The sequence below is a fragment of the Notamacropus eugenii genome, chromosome 2 (genome assembly GCF_028372415.1).
Source record: "Notamacropus eugenii isolate mMacEug1 chromosome 2, mMacEug1.pri_v2, whole genome shotgun sequence".
Taxonomy (NCBI): Eukaryota; Metazoa; Chordata; class Mammalia; order Diprotodontia; family Macropodidae; genus Notamacropus; species Notamacropus eugenii.
In genome coordinates, this window is record NC_092873.1 from 119,426,166 (window position 1) to 119,446,392 (window position 20,227).

At 39.5% G+C, this 20,227-nt stretch overlaps 1 protein-coding gene across 3 annotated transcripts in view; it reads right to left on the reverse strand.

Moving 5' to 3' along the window:
• Window positions 1-19,567, reverse strand: part of LOC140526329 (glutathione S-transferase A4-like) — a 36,194-nt gene extending 16,627 nt beyond the window's left edge. Inside the window, exons 1-3 of one of the 3 annotated variants that reach the window (XM_072642460.1) lie at window positions 19,436-19,567; window positions 10,004-10,110; window positions 7,600-7,651 (exon numbers count right to left, since the gene is read on the reverse strand). In XM_072642460.1, coding sequence (XP_072498561.1) covers window positions 7,600-7,651; window positions 10,004-10,090 — 139 coding nt within the window. In that variant the 5' untranslated portion in view covers window positions 10,091-10,110; window positions 19,436-19,567. Of the gene's footprint in view, window positions 1-7,599; window positions 7,652-10,003; window positions 10,111-10,484; window positions 10,579-10,896; window positions 11,165-19,435 lie in introns of those variants that run through there. The other 2 variants (XM_072642461.1, XM_072642462.1) reach the window with 2 other exon arrangements.
• Between the last annotated feature and the right edge of the window lie 660 nt (window positions 19,568-20,227).

A 20,227-nucleotide genomic window follows, 5' to 3' on the forward strand; every position in this document is an offset into this window, starting at 1 on the left:
CTAATGACTTTATGAGAAACCAAGAAATTACAAAACAAAACCAAAAGAATGAAAAAATGGAAGATAATGTGAAATATCTCATTGGAAAAACAACTGACCTGGAAAACAGATCCAGGAGAGACAATTTAAAAATTATGGGACTTCTTGAAAGCTATGATCAAAATAAGAGCCTAGACATCATCTTTCATGAAATCACCAAGAAAAACTGTCCTGATATTCTAGAACCAGGGGGCAAAGTAAATATTGAAAGAATCCGTAGATCACCTCCTGAAAGAGATACAAAAAGAGAAACTCCTAGGAACATTGTAGCCAAATTCCAGAGTTACCAGGTCAAGGAGAAAATATTGTAAGCAGCTAGAAAGAAAAAAATTGAGTATTATAGAAATACAATCAGGATAACACAAGATCTAGCAGCTTCTACATTAAGGGATCAAAGGCCTTGGAATATGATATTCCAGAAGTCACAGGAACTAGGATTAAAACCAAGAATCACCTACCCAGAAAAACTGAGTATAAACTTTAGGAGGAAAAATGGTTTTTCAATGAAATAGAGGACTTACAAGCATTCCTGATGAAAAGACCAGAGTTGAAAAGAAAATTTGACTTTTAAACACAAGAATCAAGAGCAGCATGAAAAGGTAAACAGGAAAGAGAAATCACAAGGGACTTACTAAAGTTGAACTGTTTACATTCCTACATGGAAAGATAATACTTGTAACTCTTGAAACTTTTCTCAGTATCTGCGTAGTTGGAGGGATTATTCACACACATACATATATATTGTGTGTGTGTGTGTGTGTGTGTGTATAGAGGGAGAGAGAGAGACAGAAAGAGAGACAGAGAGCATAGGATGAGTTGAATAGGAAGGGATCATATCTAAAAAAATAAAATTAAGGGGTGAAAGAGGAATATATTGGGAGAAGAAAGGGAGAAATGGAATGGGCAAATTATCTCTCATAGAGGAGGCAAGAAAAAGCTTTTCCAATGGAGGGGAAAAGGGGGGAGGTGAGAGGGAAAAAGTGAAGCTTACTCTCATCACATTTGGCTTAAGGAGGGAATGACATGCACACTCAATTTGGTATGAAAATCTCTTATACTACAGGAAAGTAGGGGAGAAGAGGATAGGCAGGGTGGGGGGATAATGGAAGGGAGGGCAAATGGGAGGAGGGAGCAATTAGAAGTAAACACTCTTGGGGAGGGCCAAGGGCAAAAGAGAATAGAAGAAATGGGTATCAGGATAGGATGGAGGAAAATATAGTTAGTCTTACACAACATGGCTATTATGGAAGTCATTTGCAAAACTACACATATATAGCCTATATTGAATTGCTTACCTTCTCAGTGGGGATGGGTGGGGAGGGAGGAAGGAAGAGAAGTTGGAACTCAAAGTTTTAGGAACAAACATTGAGAATTGTTTTTGCGTACAACTGGGAAATAAGTAATACAAGTAAAGGGGTAGAGAAATTTATCTTGCCCTACTGGACAAAAGAAAAGATGGAGTTAAGGGATGGGAGGGGTGTTAGAAGGGAGAGCACATTGATGGAAGGGGCATTCAGAATGCAAGGCATTTTGGAGTGAGGGGAGAGATGGGGAGAAAATTTGGAACTCAAAATTTTGTGGAAATGAATGTTGAAAACTTAAATAAATAAATAAAATCAACTAGGTGGCACAATGGATAGAGTGCCAGGCCTAGAGTTAGGAAGACCCAAATTCAAATGCAGCCTCAGACACTTACTAGCTGTGTGACCCTGGGCAAGTCACTTAACTGTTTGCCTCAGTTTTGTCATTCGTAAAATGAGAGGTTAGACTGGATGTCCTCTAAGATCCCTTCCAGCTCTGTCTTTAAAGGGAATACAAACTAGACCTGCAGTTTCTCTTCCCACCAATGCAGGTCAGCACTTTCTCTGCATTTTGTAGTCTTGGTTGGATTTGAACCTGGCTCTGAGGGTCAGCTCTCTGTCCATTATGACATACCTCTCAACCATTTAAAGCTCAACTCAAATACAACTTTCTCCACGAAACCTTCTGTGTTCACTTTTGTCAGCAACAACCTTGTCCTTCAGACCTCACATAGCATTTTGTTTTCTCCCTATCTCACGTATTTATCATATTATAATTCTATATCATAAGATCATCTGATTTTGAATCTTATGCTTCTACATTATAGGTCTTTTCATTGTATGTGTTCTGTGCCTAGTATAGTATTTTGCACATGGTAGGCACTAATTAAACATTTGTTGGATAAATGCAGTGAATCAATGAATCTCTAACTCCTTTGATGCTGAGCTTTTTTTTTAAATAATTGATCATTTCCCACTAGGATTCTGTGTTTCTATTTCTCCCCTGTATGATCCTGAATTTTTCCATGCTGAACATCATTTCTATGCTTACCAGTCTTCCAGGATCACCTGGGCTCAGGGGGATGACTATGAACAATTATCTCCCCAGCATTGTGTGAGATAGAATTTTCAGATAGAAGATTCAAGATGCAAGGAGAGTGTACAGTGCCAGAGATGGATAAGCTGTGGCCTCAAGGCCACATGTGGCCCTCTAGCTCCTCAAGTGTGCCCTTTGACTGATTCTGAACTTCACCGAAAAAATCCAACAGATCCAAAAAGGAGAGGTCATACAGCTAGTGTCTGCAGTCAGATTTGAACTCAGAAAGATGAGTCTTCCTTACTCCAGCCCCTTACTGACCATATACTGTACCACCTAGCTGCCAAGCTCATACTCAGAGGGGAACCTTGGGTAGAGAACCTGCAACCTCAAGGCCATGTATGGCCCTCTAGGTCCTCAAGTGCAGCCCTTTGACTAAATCCAAACTTATTCTTTGAAGTTTGGAGTCAAAGAACCGCACTTGAGGACCTAGGGAGCCACATGTGGGTTTGAGGCCTCAGATTCCGCATCCCTGTCTTAAACCATATCAGTAAGCTCCAAATAGCTATGTGATCTAAATATCAAAGGTTGCATCACAAAAAAAATTTAAGTAAAATGGGAGAAGAAACTGTTCATAACTAAGATTATAGGAACAATAACCACATGAGTGATAATGGAGGTCATAAAAGACAAAATAATTTTGATCATATACAATTTTTTAAAATTTGCATGAACAGAATGAGTACAATTATAATGAAAGAAACCATAAAATGGGAAAATATTTTCATGAAATGTTTCAGATAAATTCTCACCTATAAGATACAAAAAGAATTGACAAAAAATATATAATTGAAAACATTCCCTAATAGATCTGTATGAATGATTTTAGAAGGATTATAGACCATCAACAACCATATGAATGTCTTCCAAATCATTAAATAAGAAAATATTAGAACAACTTTGAGATTTCACCTCATGCCCACCACTTTAACAAGGAAGATAAAGGATGGAAATAATGTGAGCAGGCACATAAGTGCTGTGAATCAGTCCAATCATTCTGGTAAGCAATTTAGAATTATGTGAGAAAAGTTACCAAATTGTTCATAACTTTGACTCAGTGATGGATACTGAGTATCCATCTACCACAAAGAAATCTGGTTTTCCTTGATTTTTACTTACTACAGTGTGGGGGTATGGGAGATCAGGAATTTCCTTGGTGTAAAAAGCAAAAGATAAAGGTTTTTTAAACAAAGAACACTAAACAGACTTTGAAGATCAAAGTTTCAGTCTATCACTTATTAACTTTGTGACCTTGTACAGGTTATTTAACCTCTGAAACCCTATTTATTTATAAAATGGGGAAAGGAGAGAGGCAGGATGACAATGATTAGAGTGCTTGACTAAGATTAAAGAAAACCTGGGTTCCAATTTGTCTGATACTTGAGAGCCAAGTAACCTCTGAGGAAATTCACTGACTGTGAAGAGCCTCTGTTTCCACATGTATAAAAAGGGGATAATAGCACCTCCCCCCAGGATTGTTGAGAGGAACAAGTAAGATAACATATAAAAAGCGCTTCATAAATCTGGAAGTGCCACATAAACGCTAGGTATTTTTTCCCCATCTCATGTCACAAAAATTAAATGAGAATGTAGGGAAGTGTTTTATAAATGTAAACTTTTATTATCAGGTGACATCTTGACAACTACTAATGTCAGAAAGAGGTGTGCAATCATTTTTCTTTTCACGATGTTTTGTTATAGAAATGCTTGTTTTATTCCATAAAATAACAATGAAATAAAATAATTTTTAAAAAAGAAATAGAGCCTTGATATACTTTAACTCTTGGAGTAAGGAGTTTGAAACCTCCATCTTTACTCATCTGCGTTGGCTTTTCATCAGCTCACTACAATAAGACATGAGTACTGTATCTTACCTCTTCTTCAACCTGCACTCACAATTGAATCAATATAAAAACAACCTTAACAATGAAGAAAACCACAGGTGTAATCAATAACATAGGGTAAGATGCTCCAAGGAAGAAGAACAGGACATGGGCACTTCCCACAGCTGGGTCTCTTCTCTCCATCCCATGCTGAACAAAGTCCAAAATGAGAGAGTTACAAATAAACCTAAGACCACAGGAGAATGGGCAGTAGATCCTGCCTTTCTGTGTCAAAGTCCATAAAGTACTTGAGAAGTAAATACAACACAGGATGAATGGATACTGCCAAAACAAAGGCAACTCCCTGAAAAGCCCAGATAATCAAAGAGGGAAGAGACTGATGGAAATGACAGATCGCTATCAAAGATCTCAGGATCAAAGGGCCAAAGACTAGGGATTGTTGCAAAAGTTAATAATTAAGGTATTCAAGAAGAAAGAGCTAACTCAGGTCAATTAGCATGGGCTTTGATAGACTTGGCTCTTCACAGCAATACAGGGTTCTAAGACAACTCCAAAAGGCTCATGTTGGAAAATGCCATCCACATATCCACAAAAAATTATGGCGTCTGAGTGCAGATGGGAGCATACTATTTGCTGTTTTTTTTCTTTTGTTTCTTCTTTATCATGGTTCATTCCATTGGTTATAATTCTTCTTGGCAACATGACCAATATGAATATATATGTAGAGCTTATATCAGACTGCATGTCATCTTGGGGGAGGGGGAAGGGGAGAAAAATATGAAACTCAAAAGCTTGGGAAACTGAATGTTGTAAACTAAAAATAAATTTTAAAAGATAAGCATGTAGTCTGTGTTGAAATCTCGCCCCCTCCCCCCACAACTGGATAGCCAAGAGAAAAGCTGGCAAAACTTTTGGGGAAAGGGACCAATACACAGAAGAGCCAGAAATGTGGGATGGCGACCACTGGCCTTTCATCTTGCACAAAATCTGTTTTAGATACTGAATTATCGAGTGTAGCCAAAGAACCACTGAATTTGGAGAGAGCATCTTGTGGAATAGAAAGGAAAACTATACGTAGATAATAATAGCTTTAAGGTTTTCAAAACACATTAACATGATCTCATTTGATCCTCACAATAATCCTGTGAGATTGGTGCCATTATTGTGAGCAAATTGGGACTCAGGGGTTAAGTGATCCCTACAATCGTAGAGATCTTATGAGGCAAGATTTGAGCTTGGGTTTTCCTGACTCCAAGTCTCTACCCACTCTGTCTTTGTGGGGGAAACTGCTTCTCTGCATTTCAGGCTCACAAATAATTAGGAACATAAGCATACAAAAGAATCCAGGCATTAGGTCCTATGATGGTCCCTTTCATATGTTATAGGGAGACAGTTATCCCCTGAAGAGACCCGATACAGAGCCGTATGGACCAAAAAAATCTGATGAAACAAATTATGTGTATACACACATATGCACATACATATGAATATAAATAATGTATATATATTTATACATACATGGAACTATAGAATGCCACCAGGACTACTTTGAGGAGACAATATGGTACAGTGAAAAGAGCCCTGGTCTCCTGCAAGGTGAAAACAAGATGAACGACAAGCTCCTCTGGTTTCTCTCAAGTCCCAGCAAGTTCAAAATATGCCATCACACTAGAGGATTCTGGGAGAACTTTTGGTCTTTTTCACAGTCTGGCATCTCTATGGCAATGTTTTCTAAACAACAGCCTCACTTTGCTATTGCTATCACATCCTAAGGGCCACTGGATGTTCCGTATCTCTTGCAGTGGAGCTCTGCTGTATGTGATCTCTCTCTCAATTAGAACATGAAGTCTTTGGGAAAAGGGACTGTCTTGCTCAGCTACTTGTAGCTTCAGCAGGGCTTGACACATAAGTATATGATTAATGCATGTTTTTCCACTCATTTACCTCACATTGTGCCTAGAAACTAAAAAAAATTGTTTTCATGTTAGAGACATCAACAGAAGGAGCCGTAGAGCAAAATGAGAAGGGAGAGAGAAAGAATGACAGAGAAGGCTGGAAAGGCAGAGTGACACAAACAGGGAGACACAGAAAAGTGGAGACTCTGAAAAACCTTCATTTGGAACCAAAACAAAGAGGAGCAAAAGAGCTCCCCAGGTAGAGCTCACACTTGGATCTGTGACTCTGGAGATTTACAAACATAGTTGGAATTAATTGTTGTTCATTTAAGATTTTCAGGTTTTTTTCCCCTTCCTTTTGAAAAGGAAAATGTCTTCTGTAATACTGTAGTGCATGCCTGCAAGCTGTAAGTCAGCTTCAGAATACTGAGGAAAGGAGGAGAAGGGTTACATCTTCCCAGTTTTGAGTGAACTTGCAAGATAAGAGAATGGCAAAATACCACGTGACTGAAAGAGCCTTCACCCCAAATCCCAGACCATGAACCCAACATCCATTCCATAATATTTGGGTCAAATATATCAGGAATCTCTCAGACAGCAGCATTCAGACAGCAATCAAGCACAGGGAAAAAAAAATCTCCATGAGTTAAAACCCTGCAAATAATCATCCCCCTAGGGTTTATTCAAAGGATATACTCCAAGAAAGTTTTCTCTGCCCCTCATAATATTCCATCTTCCACCTCCATGCCTGGAATCCTCTCCTTCCTCATATTCCTCAAGAGAGTAATGGTGGGATAAGCCAATTTCCAGGCTGACTTACCTTCAGTCAGGATCATTGTGCCTTCCCACCTCAGAATGAGTTGAGATAAATGCCTCATAGGAGATTACCATTGATAAATAGGCATGAGATTTATTGAAGGAGTACAAAACCTGAGAAAATTGTGTGGTTGGTTAGTAGATTCCATCCTTCCCCATCCCTGACCCTCGAATATCTTAACCTTAGTCAATGCTTTCCGCCAGGGCCTGGAGTCAGGAAGTTCAAATCTGACCTCAGACCGTACTAGCTGTGTGACTCTGGGCAGTCAATTAACCTGTCTGCCTCAGTTTCCTCCAAACTGTAAAATGGGAATAGTAAGAGCATCTACCTCTCAGGGTTGTTGTGAGTATCAAAAGAGATAATTGTAAAACGTTGAACACAGTGCTTAGCACACAGTAAATGCTACATAAATGTTAACTATTGTTATAACTAGGACCATCCCTTGCTGTGCTTAATCATTTATGTTTATGAAGTGAAATATGTATGTTGACTTAAAGCACACTGTCTTTTCTAAATATTTTAAATGCTTTGAGTTCCATGGTAATATTCTCCAAAGAGTTAGTTTCTACTTCAAGCACAAGATATCATTAAAATAATTCAGGCTTACCCTCCAATAGCTTCAAATATTGTTCTCTTGTTTCTAAAATCACTTCTTCAAACTAAAAAAAAAAAAAAATTATTTTGTTTCCGAAGTCCTAGATAAAGACACATTTGTACAATAGAATAGAAAGTAGATTACAATATTAAAGAGTAGTTTTGGAAACAGAATCTCAGAGTTGGAAGGGATTTCAGATGACATCTAGTCCATCCTGTACCTGATGGTACAAGGTACCTTTATGGCATACCCTACAAGTGATCATTGCCTCTGGTTAATGACCGCCAGTGAAGAGAAGCTTTTACCTCCCAGAAGATCTAGGTTAAATTTATGCCACGTATGTGACCTTGGGTAAATCATTAAATTTTCCTGAACCTCAGTCTCCTATTTGTAAAATAAGAGTTGGGCTAGATGGCTCATGAGGTTCCTTCTACCTCTAAATCTATGATCCTGACTCATCTATCCTCCCTTGGGAGGAATGGCTAGATAGCAGTTCATTTGAAAAAAATTTTAAAAAAAATTTACTGGACTGAAATCTCAACGTGAGCTAACAATGTGATATGACAGCCTTCAACTCCCCCCTCAAAAAAAAAGCCAATTTGATCTTAGATTTCATTAAGAAAGACACCTCACTCCTGACCCTTGCCAAGCTACACTGCAGCCAGACTGGCCTAGTGTCATTTTCTCTATACAATATTCTGTCTTTCACCTTCATGCCTGGAATGCTCTCACTCTCTATTATATCCACATCTTAGAATCCCTGCCTTCCTTCATGGCTCAGCTCAAGGGCTGCCTCCTGTAAAAATCCATTCCTAATTCTCCCAGTTGTCAGTGCCTTCCTCCCCTCCAAAATATTTTGTATACATTTTTAATTTGACTTATATGTATGCATGCTGTTCCCCACCCCCAGCAGAAATAAAACTCCTTTGAGATCAAGGTTTATTTGTTTTTGGCTTGGTATGCCCAGCACCTACCATAGTGAATATATAAATAAATACATAATAAATGTGAATTGAATTGAATCAAAATAAAATAAAATTACATCCAAAGTGAGAATGATGACAAACACAAGATAAGCAAATAAAAAATATGTAAAAAGTAAATTCAAAATAATTTCAGTGAAGTGGTGAAACTCTAAGGGGGGAGGGGGAGAGTAGGAGATAGAAAAAGATCAGAAAAGGCCAGAGTGCTTCACATGAGTTGAGCCTTGAATGGAGCTTAAGATTTCATTTTCATATTCTTCATTCACTAGGCATTTTTAAAGCTTATAACCCATGCAAATACTGTGGTAGGTCCTAGGCATATAAAGACAAAAAATTAAAGAATTCCTACTCTCAGAAAGCTTATATCCTATAGACTAACAATTGTAAGAATAAACTAAGACTGATGTTATGTTACTGGATCAGTGATTATAATACCAAGTTTAAAAAGCAGAATTGGTTATCGAATTGGAGAATATGGAATTTCAGTGAAGCATCTTTGTGAATTCACATGGGTGTGCTCTTTACAGTTGCCAGTGTATATGAATATTGGTAGGAAGTTATCAAGCTGTTTCACGGGGCTAAAGAAATGAAGGGACACAATCAGCCATCCAGAAAATCCTACCAAGGTGGAGACCTCACTGGGAGTATAGCTAACACCCAGACTTTGGATTCAGCCACAATTTCAATGAATGGATTTTAAAAAAAGAGATGCTCAGAAACAAATGAACTTTCACCCACATGTAGAAGCTTGGCCACAAAAAGACTCCTTTTGACTTCAAATAGATACTGGAAAATAAGCTCTTTCATTAGTAGTTTCTAAGGAGTGAATGACAAATAAGATTGGACAAAGTTGCTTATTTGCTTGAGGCCAGATGCCAAGTTGTTTCAGCATATACAATCATGCTTTGTTCCCCCTTCTCTGATACTGACAGGGCCTTCCTCTTCACCTCCCTACAACGTATGCTCACCAATGAAAGATAACGTATGGATAAATAGACACATTCATGGATGAAAAATATAGCATATGGCAGGGGACATGAGAGACCAGTCTCTAAAAATTGTAACCCTGTTTCCGTTGCCAATTTACTCTCTTCTCTTCCTTCCTCCAAGGTTTCTCTGTGTACTTGGCAGCTTCTCTTTCCATAATGTGCTGCTAATAAGGCAGAGGGCAAGGAATAAACTTAGGTCTAAGGACATAAATGTTCAGGACACGTGACAGGCATAGAAAGACCTAACTAGAGCAGATGCATATCCCAAAGAGCCCTAACCTAACTTTCTCCATCTCTTTCTCCATATAACATTTGCAAAAGAGGGGCCATTAGAAACAGATTGCAGGTGTGCCCACGGAACTTGTGAGACTTCTTTGTCACAGAATACTAGCTATTCAAAATACAATCCAAATCCGGCAGTACTTGGCTCTAGAGAGAACAAACCTCAACTCCAGCTGCTGCTAGAAGCCATCGAATGGACTCCATCCGACCTCTTCCATTAAAGTAGTACAGTCTGGGTTTCTCTGCCATGACTTCAAGTTATCAGTTGCCTGGGGAGCAAAATGAAGAGAAAGATTTTTTTAAAAAACAAATTAGGAATTAAATATAGGATTTTTTTTTCACCCAGACACTCTGTAGTTGTAAACAGATAGAAAGAAGGAGAATTCCATTTCTCAAAGGGCAAGATGACTGAGAAGGGAGAAGTCAAGAAAAAGGAACTTGTTATTTTCATAACCTTTTAGAGTGCATATGAGTACAAGCAATACACTAGACGGAGAGAAAAAGAATCACCCTTATAATCCCAAAAGTTTGCACACTAGAAATAACATCCATGTTTAGCTTTAGTAAGTAGCTTCCCTTCCCCCCGACACCTCCTTTGAGTGGCAGCTTGCAAAAGGAAAGGGTGATAATGTCACACACTCACTAGTGGTAAGAACTGGAGGACTTTGCACAGGCATCACCAGCTTTAGAGGCCACCATCAGCAAGCTATCTGCACTTAGAGCTGAAGAACTTTGCTCACACAACTATGCCTGATGGGTATGCAATGATTTCGTTCTTCACATTCTCTAACTACAAAAATCAAGTTTTATAGCGTTACAGGAAAACTGAATAAGCTTATGCACAAAAAGCCACCAATAGCAAACTTCACCCACATCCTTTCACTGAATGTTTGAAAGTAAGTCAGGAAAGAGAAAGAAAAGCAATGCTTCTATGGTTATATGTCTCTACTCGAGAATTTTTTCTCTTTTTTTTTAATTTGGGCTCTGCTCCCCGGGATAGAAAGGGCTCTGTCTCAGGTTTCTTGTCCCAGTGACTGCAGGTCCTGATTGTTTACCTAGTGCTGCGCTGATGTTTCCCAGGGGCCCACGGGGGACCCTCTTGTCTAGTTTGATGTTGAAGCGGTAGCTAGCACTGGCTGTAGGGCTCTGGCAGCTTCCCTGGTGCTGAGCAGGAGTTCCAGTGGGGGTGTTTGCACAGTGCGGAGGCCCAGGTGAGGTTTTCCTGCATTTCCATGAGGCTACACTGAAGCACATGGGGGTCTGGGCTACTCTACAAGCCATTTTGTGCCGGTTTGCTCTAAGCCGTGCTGAAGCTCCTGCAGGTCTGCCTGTTGCCTGGGCTATTTTGTCTACAAGCTAGGGGGAGGGGATGTCTATTTGCCCTGGGCTCTGCTGAAACACAGAAAGTCTACCAGTTTGTCCTGGGCTGTGCCACACCATGTGGAGGTTGGCTTGGTTGCCCTGGGCTGCTTTCTGTACAAAGCTGGAAGGTGCCCATTTGCCCTGGGTTACACTAAAGCTTGTGGTGGTTAACCTGGTTATGCTAAATAAAGCACGTGGGGGGTCCTGGAGTAGTAGCTTGCCTGCTCCACCACCCTGGGGCTCAGGATCTACCTCCCCGCCGAAGTGGAAACCTAGAGATATTTTAAAATCTTGGGTCAAATCTATTTTTAAGGGAAATCCTATATCTCTTTTTCCTTCTCACTTCCCCTTATTGTAACTAAACTGTGAAATGTCTTTTCTAACTCTAAGATGGCCCCTTTCCTTAGGATAATCTCAAATATATTTTTAACTTGGAATGGTAAAGGAAAAAGGCATAAACATATACCACTCTACCACTTTTCAGGGATTATCCCTCCCAGATTTCTCCTCTCATCTCCCACAAAAAGATCATAAATTCATAGAGCTATGGATTTAGAGCTAGACTGTACCTTAGAGATGATCTCATCCAAAATCTAACAAATCCCTGTTATAGAAATGCCTCATCTTAATTTCTAAATGATTCCACCCTAAGAATTTTGGAGCTAAGATCTTTCCAATGGAAGCCATCTCCCATCTCAGCATACCACACTTTCTAGGATGCTCCAGATAAAAGATGGTAAGCTTCTTGAAGACAGACATCATATCTTACACTTATTTTGCATTTCCCTTACCTCCTAGCCGAATTTTGGGCACAGTTCAGTGGATGCTTCTTTTTAAAAAACTATCTTTTTCCCCCATCACCTAGGTTCCTCTATATCTTCCCTTCCTCAACTCCTCCTCGCTCCCAGAGTTAACTTACGGCATTTTTTTAAAAGAAGAAACAAATTTCAGAATTTCAGAAACTGTTCAATGCATCCCCCAAAATCTGACATTATATGCAATGCTTCACTCTTTGACTTCTGCAAACCAGCAAGAGAAAAGTCTTTCTCTTTTTCTCAATTACATATAAATAAAATTTTTAAACATTTTAAAAATTTGAGTTCCATATTCTCTTCTACCCTTCCCTTTCTTCCCTCTCATCTTACTGAAAAGGCAAACAATTTTATGCACGTGCAGTCATACAAAACATTTCCATATTAGCCATCCACATTTACTTTGAATTATTTTGTGGTCATTATTCTTTCCATGTACATTGTTCTAGTCCTTGTGTATCTAATTTTCCTAGTCCTGCTACATAGTAAATGCTTCCTAAGCAATAATTCAAAGCTAATCCCTTCAAGGCTCCAGTTAACCCCAAACCTTTCTCACATCCATTCTCTTTTCCTTGACCTCTATTTAATTTCTTTGAACAGTGTCCCTTAAACCTCAGGGAGCAAGGAAACCCACATTTGATTAAATTCATAGGATTTAGAGTTGGATGGAACTTCAGAGATTGTCATCTAGACTAGAGAAATAAGTAGGAATCCTGACACTTGGAACACATTCAGTTGCCAGAGCTAGTGGGGGGCAGGGTATGTGGTATTGATAATAATGGTCAAAGTTACTGCCTGCCAATCCACAACTTTTCTGATTTTTTCCAGTAGAAATATATGATCGTGAGAGTTGGACTATAAGGAAAACTGAGTGCCACAGAATCAACGTTTTCAAATTATGGTGCTGGAGAAGACTTTTGAGAGTCCCTTGGACAGCAAGAAGATCAAATCAGTCAATACTTAAAGAAATTAATTCAGACTATTCACTGGGAAGTCAAATACTAAAGCTTAAATCCTTTGACCACATAACAAGAAGACAGGACTCATTAGAAAAGACTCTGATGTTGGGAAAGATTTAAAGTAAAAGGAAAATGGGATAGCAGAGGATGAAATGGATAGATAGTTTCAAGGAAACAACAAAGATGAACTTAGACTTAGATAGTGGAGAATAAAAGATCCTGGCTTGCTTGGTCCATGGCGTCACAAAGAGTCAGATACAATTGAAAAACCAACAACAATCTTCTACTTTTTCCAGTGATGCCCAACAACTGTACTATCGCTATACTCAAACTGAGTGTATATAATGCAAAGAAGCACTTTTCCCCACACCTGAGAAGCCCATCCCCTGTCTCAGGAGGGTCCAGGGCTCTGAAGAGCTCCCTCTCCATGAGTGGACAGAACTTGGGGAACTACTTTCCAGCCCACTTCTTGTCCCTGGGTTGTCCAGGAGTCTCCCTAGGTGGGATGTACTTGGTGGAGACCTGTGCACCAGCAACCTAAAAGAAAGCACACTTGTCTGGTCCAGGAGCCAAGTCTAAGTTTCCAATGGGGTGCACAAGATCAGAGAATAGTAAGGTCATGGTGACAAGATGGCTTGGAGGCACAGGGTTCTGAATCCCAGCTAGATAAGGAAAGACAGAGTTAGGATATGAACCTAGAACTTTAAAATTATTCCCCCCTCTGACTTTGCCATTTCTGTCAGTGGGTTTGCTCTTCACCTGGTTGACCTTTCTCCATTGGAAACTTCCCTTACCTCTCATATCCAATCAGTTACCATGTGCTTTGAAATCGCCTTCCGCAATATCTCTGAAATTCTTCCTTTCCCCTCTATTTTCACTCCCACCAAGGCACAATTCATAGAATCACCAACTGAGAGCTGGAAGGAACCTCAAAGGCTATTCTAACTCCCTAGCTGAGGCCCAAAGAAGTTGTGTCTTGCCCAAGACAGTGCTCATAGGAAATACAAGGGCAAGGATTTAAACCCAGGGACTCTGGCTCCAAAGTCATCATTCTAAAACCTTGTCTTCCTCTAAAATCAAATATAGTTATCCCTTCCATATGCAGGGACTTGGGAGGGTGGCACCCTACCATCTAGAAAATCTGCATAAAATTTTTTGGCCCTCTCTTCTGAAGTCTGAATTATTATGGTATTAGAGATAAAATATTTTGATATACAATGCTACACATATATTTTATGCATTTCTGAGTTTCTAAATATTTTCTATGTGTCATCTGCTGCCCTTGTGTGTCTTCTTCAGTTTCCACAAAACTCCCCCCAAATTCCTATCTGATTTCTTATGCTGACCCCAGATATATCTAAACCAAGATGGAGAAAGTTGCAACGGGGAAGCGATAACTGCATTTAAAAACCATGAAACCCAGTTATTCTCATTGTGATAACAAAACAGGGCCACAAATCAAAACAGCAGGTATAGCAGAAGCAGGCACTGTACCAGAGGAAACGAAGTAGGAAGGAAACAGGAGTGGTGAGGGCTGCCTAGAGTTCCAGAAAACAGCAAAGTCATTGGGAGTTCTGATTCCCCTTTAAGCTAAAGTGGAGTGGTCTCACCTTTTCAAATCTGACTTTGTGACACTGGCTTTTTTATCATTATCAGGTGTGCCTTACCTTAAGTAAATTTGACACCTAAATCTTCTGAGCCACACCCTCCCAGGACCCCCCTTCCCCCCATTCCCCCATTCCAGCCCCACCCCAACTGAGAGTGAACTCTCCAGGGTTTGTGTACCTGAGAATATTTTCAGAATAGAGCAGGTTTACCTGAAACCTGATGTGCTGAGCTCACAGAAAACATACCATTGAAAACTGTAGTCATACAATGCCAAATGTGAGTCAGCTGGAAAATAATGAGAGTGTGCTTGAACTTATATAGATAGGGTGCGGTGTTCTGGGCGGATGAGAGCGAGGACAGATGCCTAAACAGTGCCACACGATGAAAAGATACTAGACTAAGGATCAGAAAGGCCAAGTTCAAGTCCCCACTCCACTTTCTAATCATGTAATCAAGTCTGCAATTTCTCTGAGCCTCTTAAAAACCAACTACTAGTATGATCTACTTTACTGGGTTATCTAGAAGAAAATGTCTTGTATACTCTAAAGCAGGGTAGGGAACCTTCCCTTGAGGCCACATGGGAACCTTTTAGGTCCTTGGGTGTGGCCTTTTGACTGAGTCCAAGTTTTACAGAACAAATTCTTTTCTTAAAGGATTATTTCAACAACAACAAGGAAAAACAGCTGCTCAGAGAAACTAACAACTGAGTCTAACAGTGTGTGCAATGTTTCACACCTATAGTCTCCCACTTATTCAAAGAAGGAAGGAAGATCTATTTTCTAATCTCTTCTTTAGGGGCAAGCTTGGTCATTATAATTATACCTGTCCCCTTTTTAACAGGCGCTTTCAATATTAGGACTAAACGTCATAGCTCAGAGTGGTACCTCCTGAAAAGGGGTGGAATCAGGTAACTGCAGTTTGATAACTCATTTGAGAAAATAGTTGGGCATTGAAAGTTTCATGTTCTGGATATTGATTCGGTGGTTAGGGATGTTCTTGGTGCTTTGGGGGATACAGCAAACTATTTTGTAAGGTCCTTAACCTTCAGGACTTAAGCCCAGTTGATTCCCAGGCAGATTCCAAAGCTGGCTTTCTATCTATTATACCACGCTGCTTCTTTTGATGGGGCAGGGGTGGTGAGATATGTTACCCAAGATAAAGTTTTCCAAATCACCCACTATAGCATTTATTTTTGTATTTGCAACCTCCAAACCTAACCCAGTGCAAAGATTTGATGACTTTGGCATTTCACAAGCATTGTAGTTTTCAGTGTTTCAAGTTTTGTTGTTCAGATGTCTCGGTCATGTCCAACTCTTCATGACTCCATTTGGGGTTTTCTTGGCAAAGGTACTGTAGTGGTTTGTCATTTCCTTCTACAGCTCATTTTACAGATGAGGAAACTGAGGCTCGCAAGGTTAAGTGACTTGCCCAGAGTCACACAGTAGTGTCTGAGAAGATGAATCTTCATGACTCCAACCCCAATGTTCTATCCTCTGTACCACCTAGCTGTTCCATTTCAGGTTTTAGTGTGATTAATTTATTAATGATTAATATATATTGCTAATTTAATATATTTCATACTATTAACTTATAAATTCATATTATTTTCCTAATGTTGAGTTTTCCTTACAAGCCTGGTAAAACTCCAACTTGATCATAGTGAAGGATTTTTGGGGATATACTGATGTAGTCTTTTTGTTCAGATGTCAAATTTTTGAATCAATATTCATTAGTGATATTTATTTTTCATTGTTTCATAATTCCTTGGTTTTGGACTATATTTGTTTGGTATATAGTAACTACCTAGTTAAAGTTTTTTCGTTCACTCACTCATTTTATTTTTTTAAAGACTAGGTCTCTGCATCTCATTCAGGCTGGAAGTATGGCTACTACTTATGAGTTCAGTCGCACTGTCCATCAGTGTGAGAGATTTAATCTGCTCTGTTTCTTACCTTTGTCAATTCACCCCTCCTTAGGCAATGTGGTGGCCCCCTGCTCTCAAAGGGTTACCATACTGATATCAGACTTAGCTCAGAAAGGTGTTTGGCATAGCCCACTGCAGCTGAGATAATATTTATAAAGTGTTTAGCACAGTTGCCAGATGCATACTAGGTGTTTAATAAATGTTCCTTTTCTTCATCTTTCCTTCCTTCCCACATTTCCTCCCTTTAGAATTCAAGAGATCCACCAGCCTCAGCCTCCCCTGTATCTACACCACCACACCTAGCTATTCATTTATTCATACATAACAAAAGGCTGTATAACAAATGTGGTGTAAGGGTAAGCTACAGAAATGGCTTCTGGATCATTAAAGGACTGAAGCACTGGAATACAGGAAGATACACACAAAACCCTATTTCAAGAGGGCTTCACTGAACAGGTCCTGCAGACTGTTTGGGATTCTCTAGGCAGCAGTAGATCACTGGGCGCCATGTCTAGAAGGGAGAACAAGGCAGCTGTGTGTGCGCATTCTGAAGCCATGGATTCTTCTAGGTTTCCCTACCCAGAGAATAGTGATACATGAAAAGTAACTACTAAAATATGTGCTCCTTGAGGGCAGGGACAGGTTTTACATTTATGTATATACCCAGTGCTAATCACAGGACTTGGCACATGGGAGCAGCTTACTAAATGTTTCTCGAGTAAATGCTTGTTGTTAAAGCCTTTTACTTTGGATATTCAAACTGAACCCGAAAGAAATGCACCTTGACCTCCTTTTTGGTCAAAAGAGAAATATGTCAGATCTAACAAAACCACTAGAGGAGGATATCCCTCTACACGGGCATGTTATCAGGATAGCCCAGGCTTTTGAGCAAACTGTGAAGCAGAGATCACGTCCACACCTTGAGTATATCATTAATAGAAAACGTTGCATTATTTTCAGGAGATAATAGTTGCTCTAGTAGGATAAGAGAAAGTCGAATCCTATCTGTCATATGCTACTAAAACACTCCAGGAGAGGAAGGGGCCAAGTAGAAAACCAACAGTTTGGGACAGTCCCAGCAAACTTTCACATGTAAGAAATGGGTAATTTGTTTCCTTGGGGACATGAAGTCACTGACTCATCACTTTAGGAGTATGGAAAGTCCTGATGACTCATCAGGCTCTTAACTACAACCAAGAGGAAGGTGAAAACATTTCCATCTTTGAGGTCCTGCAGAAAATGGTGGTTAAACGCACAATTTCCTTGCAGTATATGAACTATACCAAACTTGTCCATATGTACAGAGGGGCCCTTGATGCTGAACTGCCACTCTGGAAACTATGACTGCCTGAAAAGTAAGACTAGATTCCCCAAATACACTTAACCTTGACCTGCATATGCTATTATAAATATATTGCTATCCGGTCACAGAGGGGTTTTTTAAGTGTTTCTTCTGTAATGTGTGTGGTCTCAAATTGTCTCAGCTCCAACACTACTTAGGTTTTTCCTGATCCCCCAGCTGTTAGAGCTCACTCACCCAAAACTTAGCCTCTATTAATTCTGTATATATCATTTATGTACAGATTTTCTGCCTAATAGAATGTAATTTCTTTGGGAGCAGAGGGTGCTTAATTTTTGTCATTGTATTTCCAGTGGCCAATTGATTATTTGACTCAAATTGTAAGCCCCAGGGGAAAAGCACAGGAAATCGCCTTTTTATGTGATGTGATCCACCAACTAAAAATCTTCTTCCTATGATACATCATTGTGACACCGAGGTTGTACTGGACTTTACAAGATATTTGGGGAGCACAAGTTCTGATGCCTCTTATTTGGGGACAGAAAAGGCAGGATCTATATTGGATCTTTTGTATATGGATCATCCCAACTAAGTCCAATGTATCTCATGACTAGTTTGGTTTATTTCAGTGTAGGATTATTGGGAACCCCTTTTAGGTCCCATTAGCACTCCGTCAGGCCCAGGGGGATGAATTTTTCAACCACAGAAACTTTTGAAAATCATTCACCAAGTCTTAGAGGGGCTGCTACCTACATTTATGAAGTCATTTCCCATGTTGAAGAAAAGCACAGTTCCCAGAAGGAGCAGTATAAAGTATGATTATAAATTCTCACATCTTAAAGCAAGTCAGAACTTGAACAGCCAAATGAATGTTTGGCTCAAACAACCTCAAAATCATCAGGTTGGGAAGTTATACCCTTACAATGTTCTCATGGCTTAGGGAATTCCTATTTTTTCCTTCAGGGTCAGTTTATGGATACTAGGACTCAGTCTTTTACTTTATGCTTGTACCTCAAGTTTTTTAACCCCCAAATAGCGTAAGTCAGCTAAAAATGATGAGTTTATATAAGCAGGCATGAAGGGCTTCTTAATGTATTAAGAAAAGAAAAGACGCAGTCTTTTGTCTTATCTGTCTCAGTGCAGTTATTATTACAGTTCGTAATCTCTACAAGCTTCCTGGGAGAAGCAGACTCAGAGGACACCACCTTTCCTCCAAACACTCTGAGTTTTGTCATGTTATACCCCTTTACCCCAACAAACTACCCATCTACCACACTTAAACCAAGCATACGATAAACTTTGAGATACTCTCAAATTGCTGACTTGGATTAAACTTCCCCAAAGTAAACACGGAATAGATCTGCTTATGTAAAATAATTTACTTTGTATTTATCTACATCCCAGGACTATCTCAGAACTAAATGAATAAACATCTTTCTGGGTGGGGTTTTTCTTCCCCTAGAAACAGTCATAAAAACAATCAATTAGCATTGAAGCATGAAGTCTAGAAACATGAAATTAATCCCCCAAATAGCCCGTTTCTTGAATTAAGCTATAAAGATACATTTTAAAAAATCTGCTCCCGTTGATCAAACCTTAAGACATTTCTATGAAAATATCACCACTAACCTTCTGTTCCTGAGTAGTCTCTCAGCTGTTCTTGACTGAATGAGAGCTTGAGACTTGCAGCTAAATATCAGAAGCCCCACCCCTGTAAAGGATAACATGCAGTGTAACTCAGTAGTAACACAGTATTCACCAGAACCTCTTTCTAGTCACATGCCTGAGACGTTCTGTGGGCTGTACACTCTGACTCTGTACTCAGTTATAGTGGAAAAAATCCTGGCTCTGAAATCAGTGAACCTGGATTCAAATTCTAGCTCTGAACTTCATTACCTGAGGGACCTTGAGCAAATTACTCAACTTACATGGGCCTTAGTCTCTTCATCTGTAAAATGAAAGACTCACATTAGATGATCTTTACTTACATGAACTAATGCAAAGGAACAAAGTAATGTTCCTGAGCAGAAGCAGGAGAACATTGCTCACAATGCTCTTACAGCCCTAGGTTGATGATTAGATACAGAACAGAATGTAACAGTCATCATCATCATCTCCCATTTAGATAGTATTTTAAGAAAGGAATTAAACATTTATTTAAATGTGTACTATGTGCCAGATACCGTGATTAGCATTCTAGAGATACTATCTCATTTATTCTGACAACTACTCTGGGAGGCAGGTGCTGTTATTGTCTTCATTTTACAGTTAAGGAAATTGAGCCAAACTGAGGTTGAGTGACTTGCCTAGGGTAACACAGTTAGAAAATGTCTGAGGATAGGTTTGAACTCAGGTCTGCCTGACTCCAGGTCCATCATTCTGTTCACTGTTTGCCAAACACTTTCCGCCTTACTACAATGA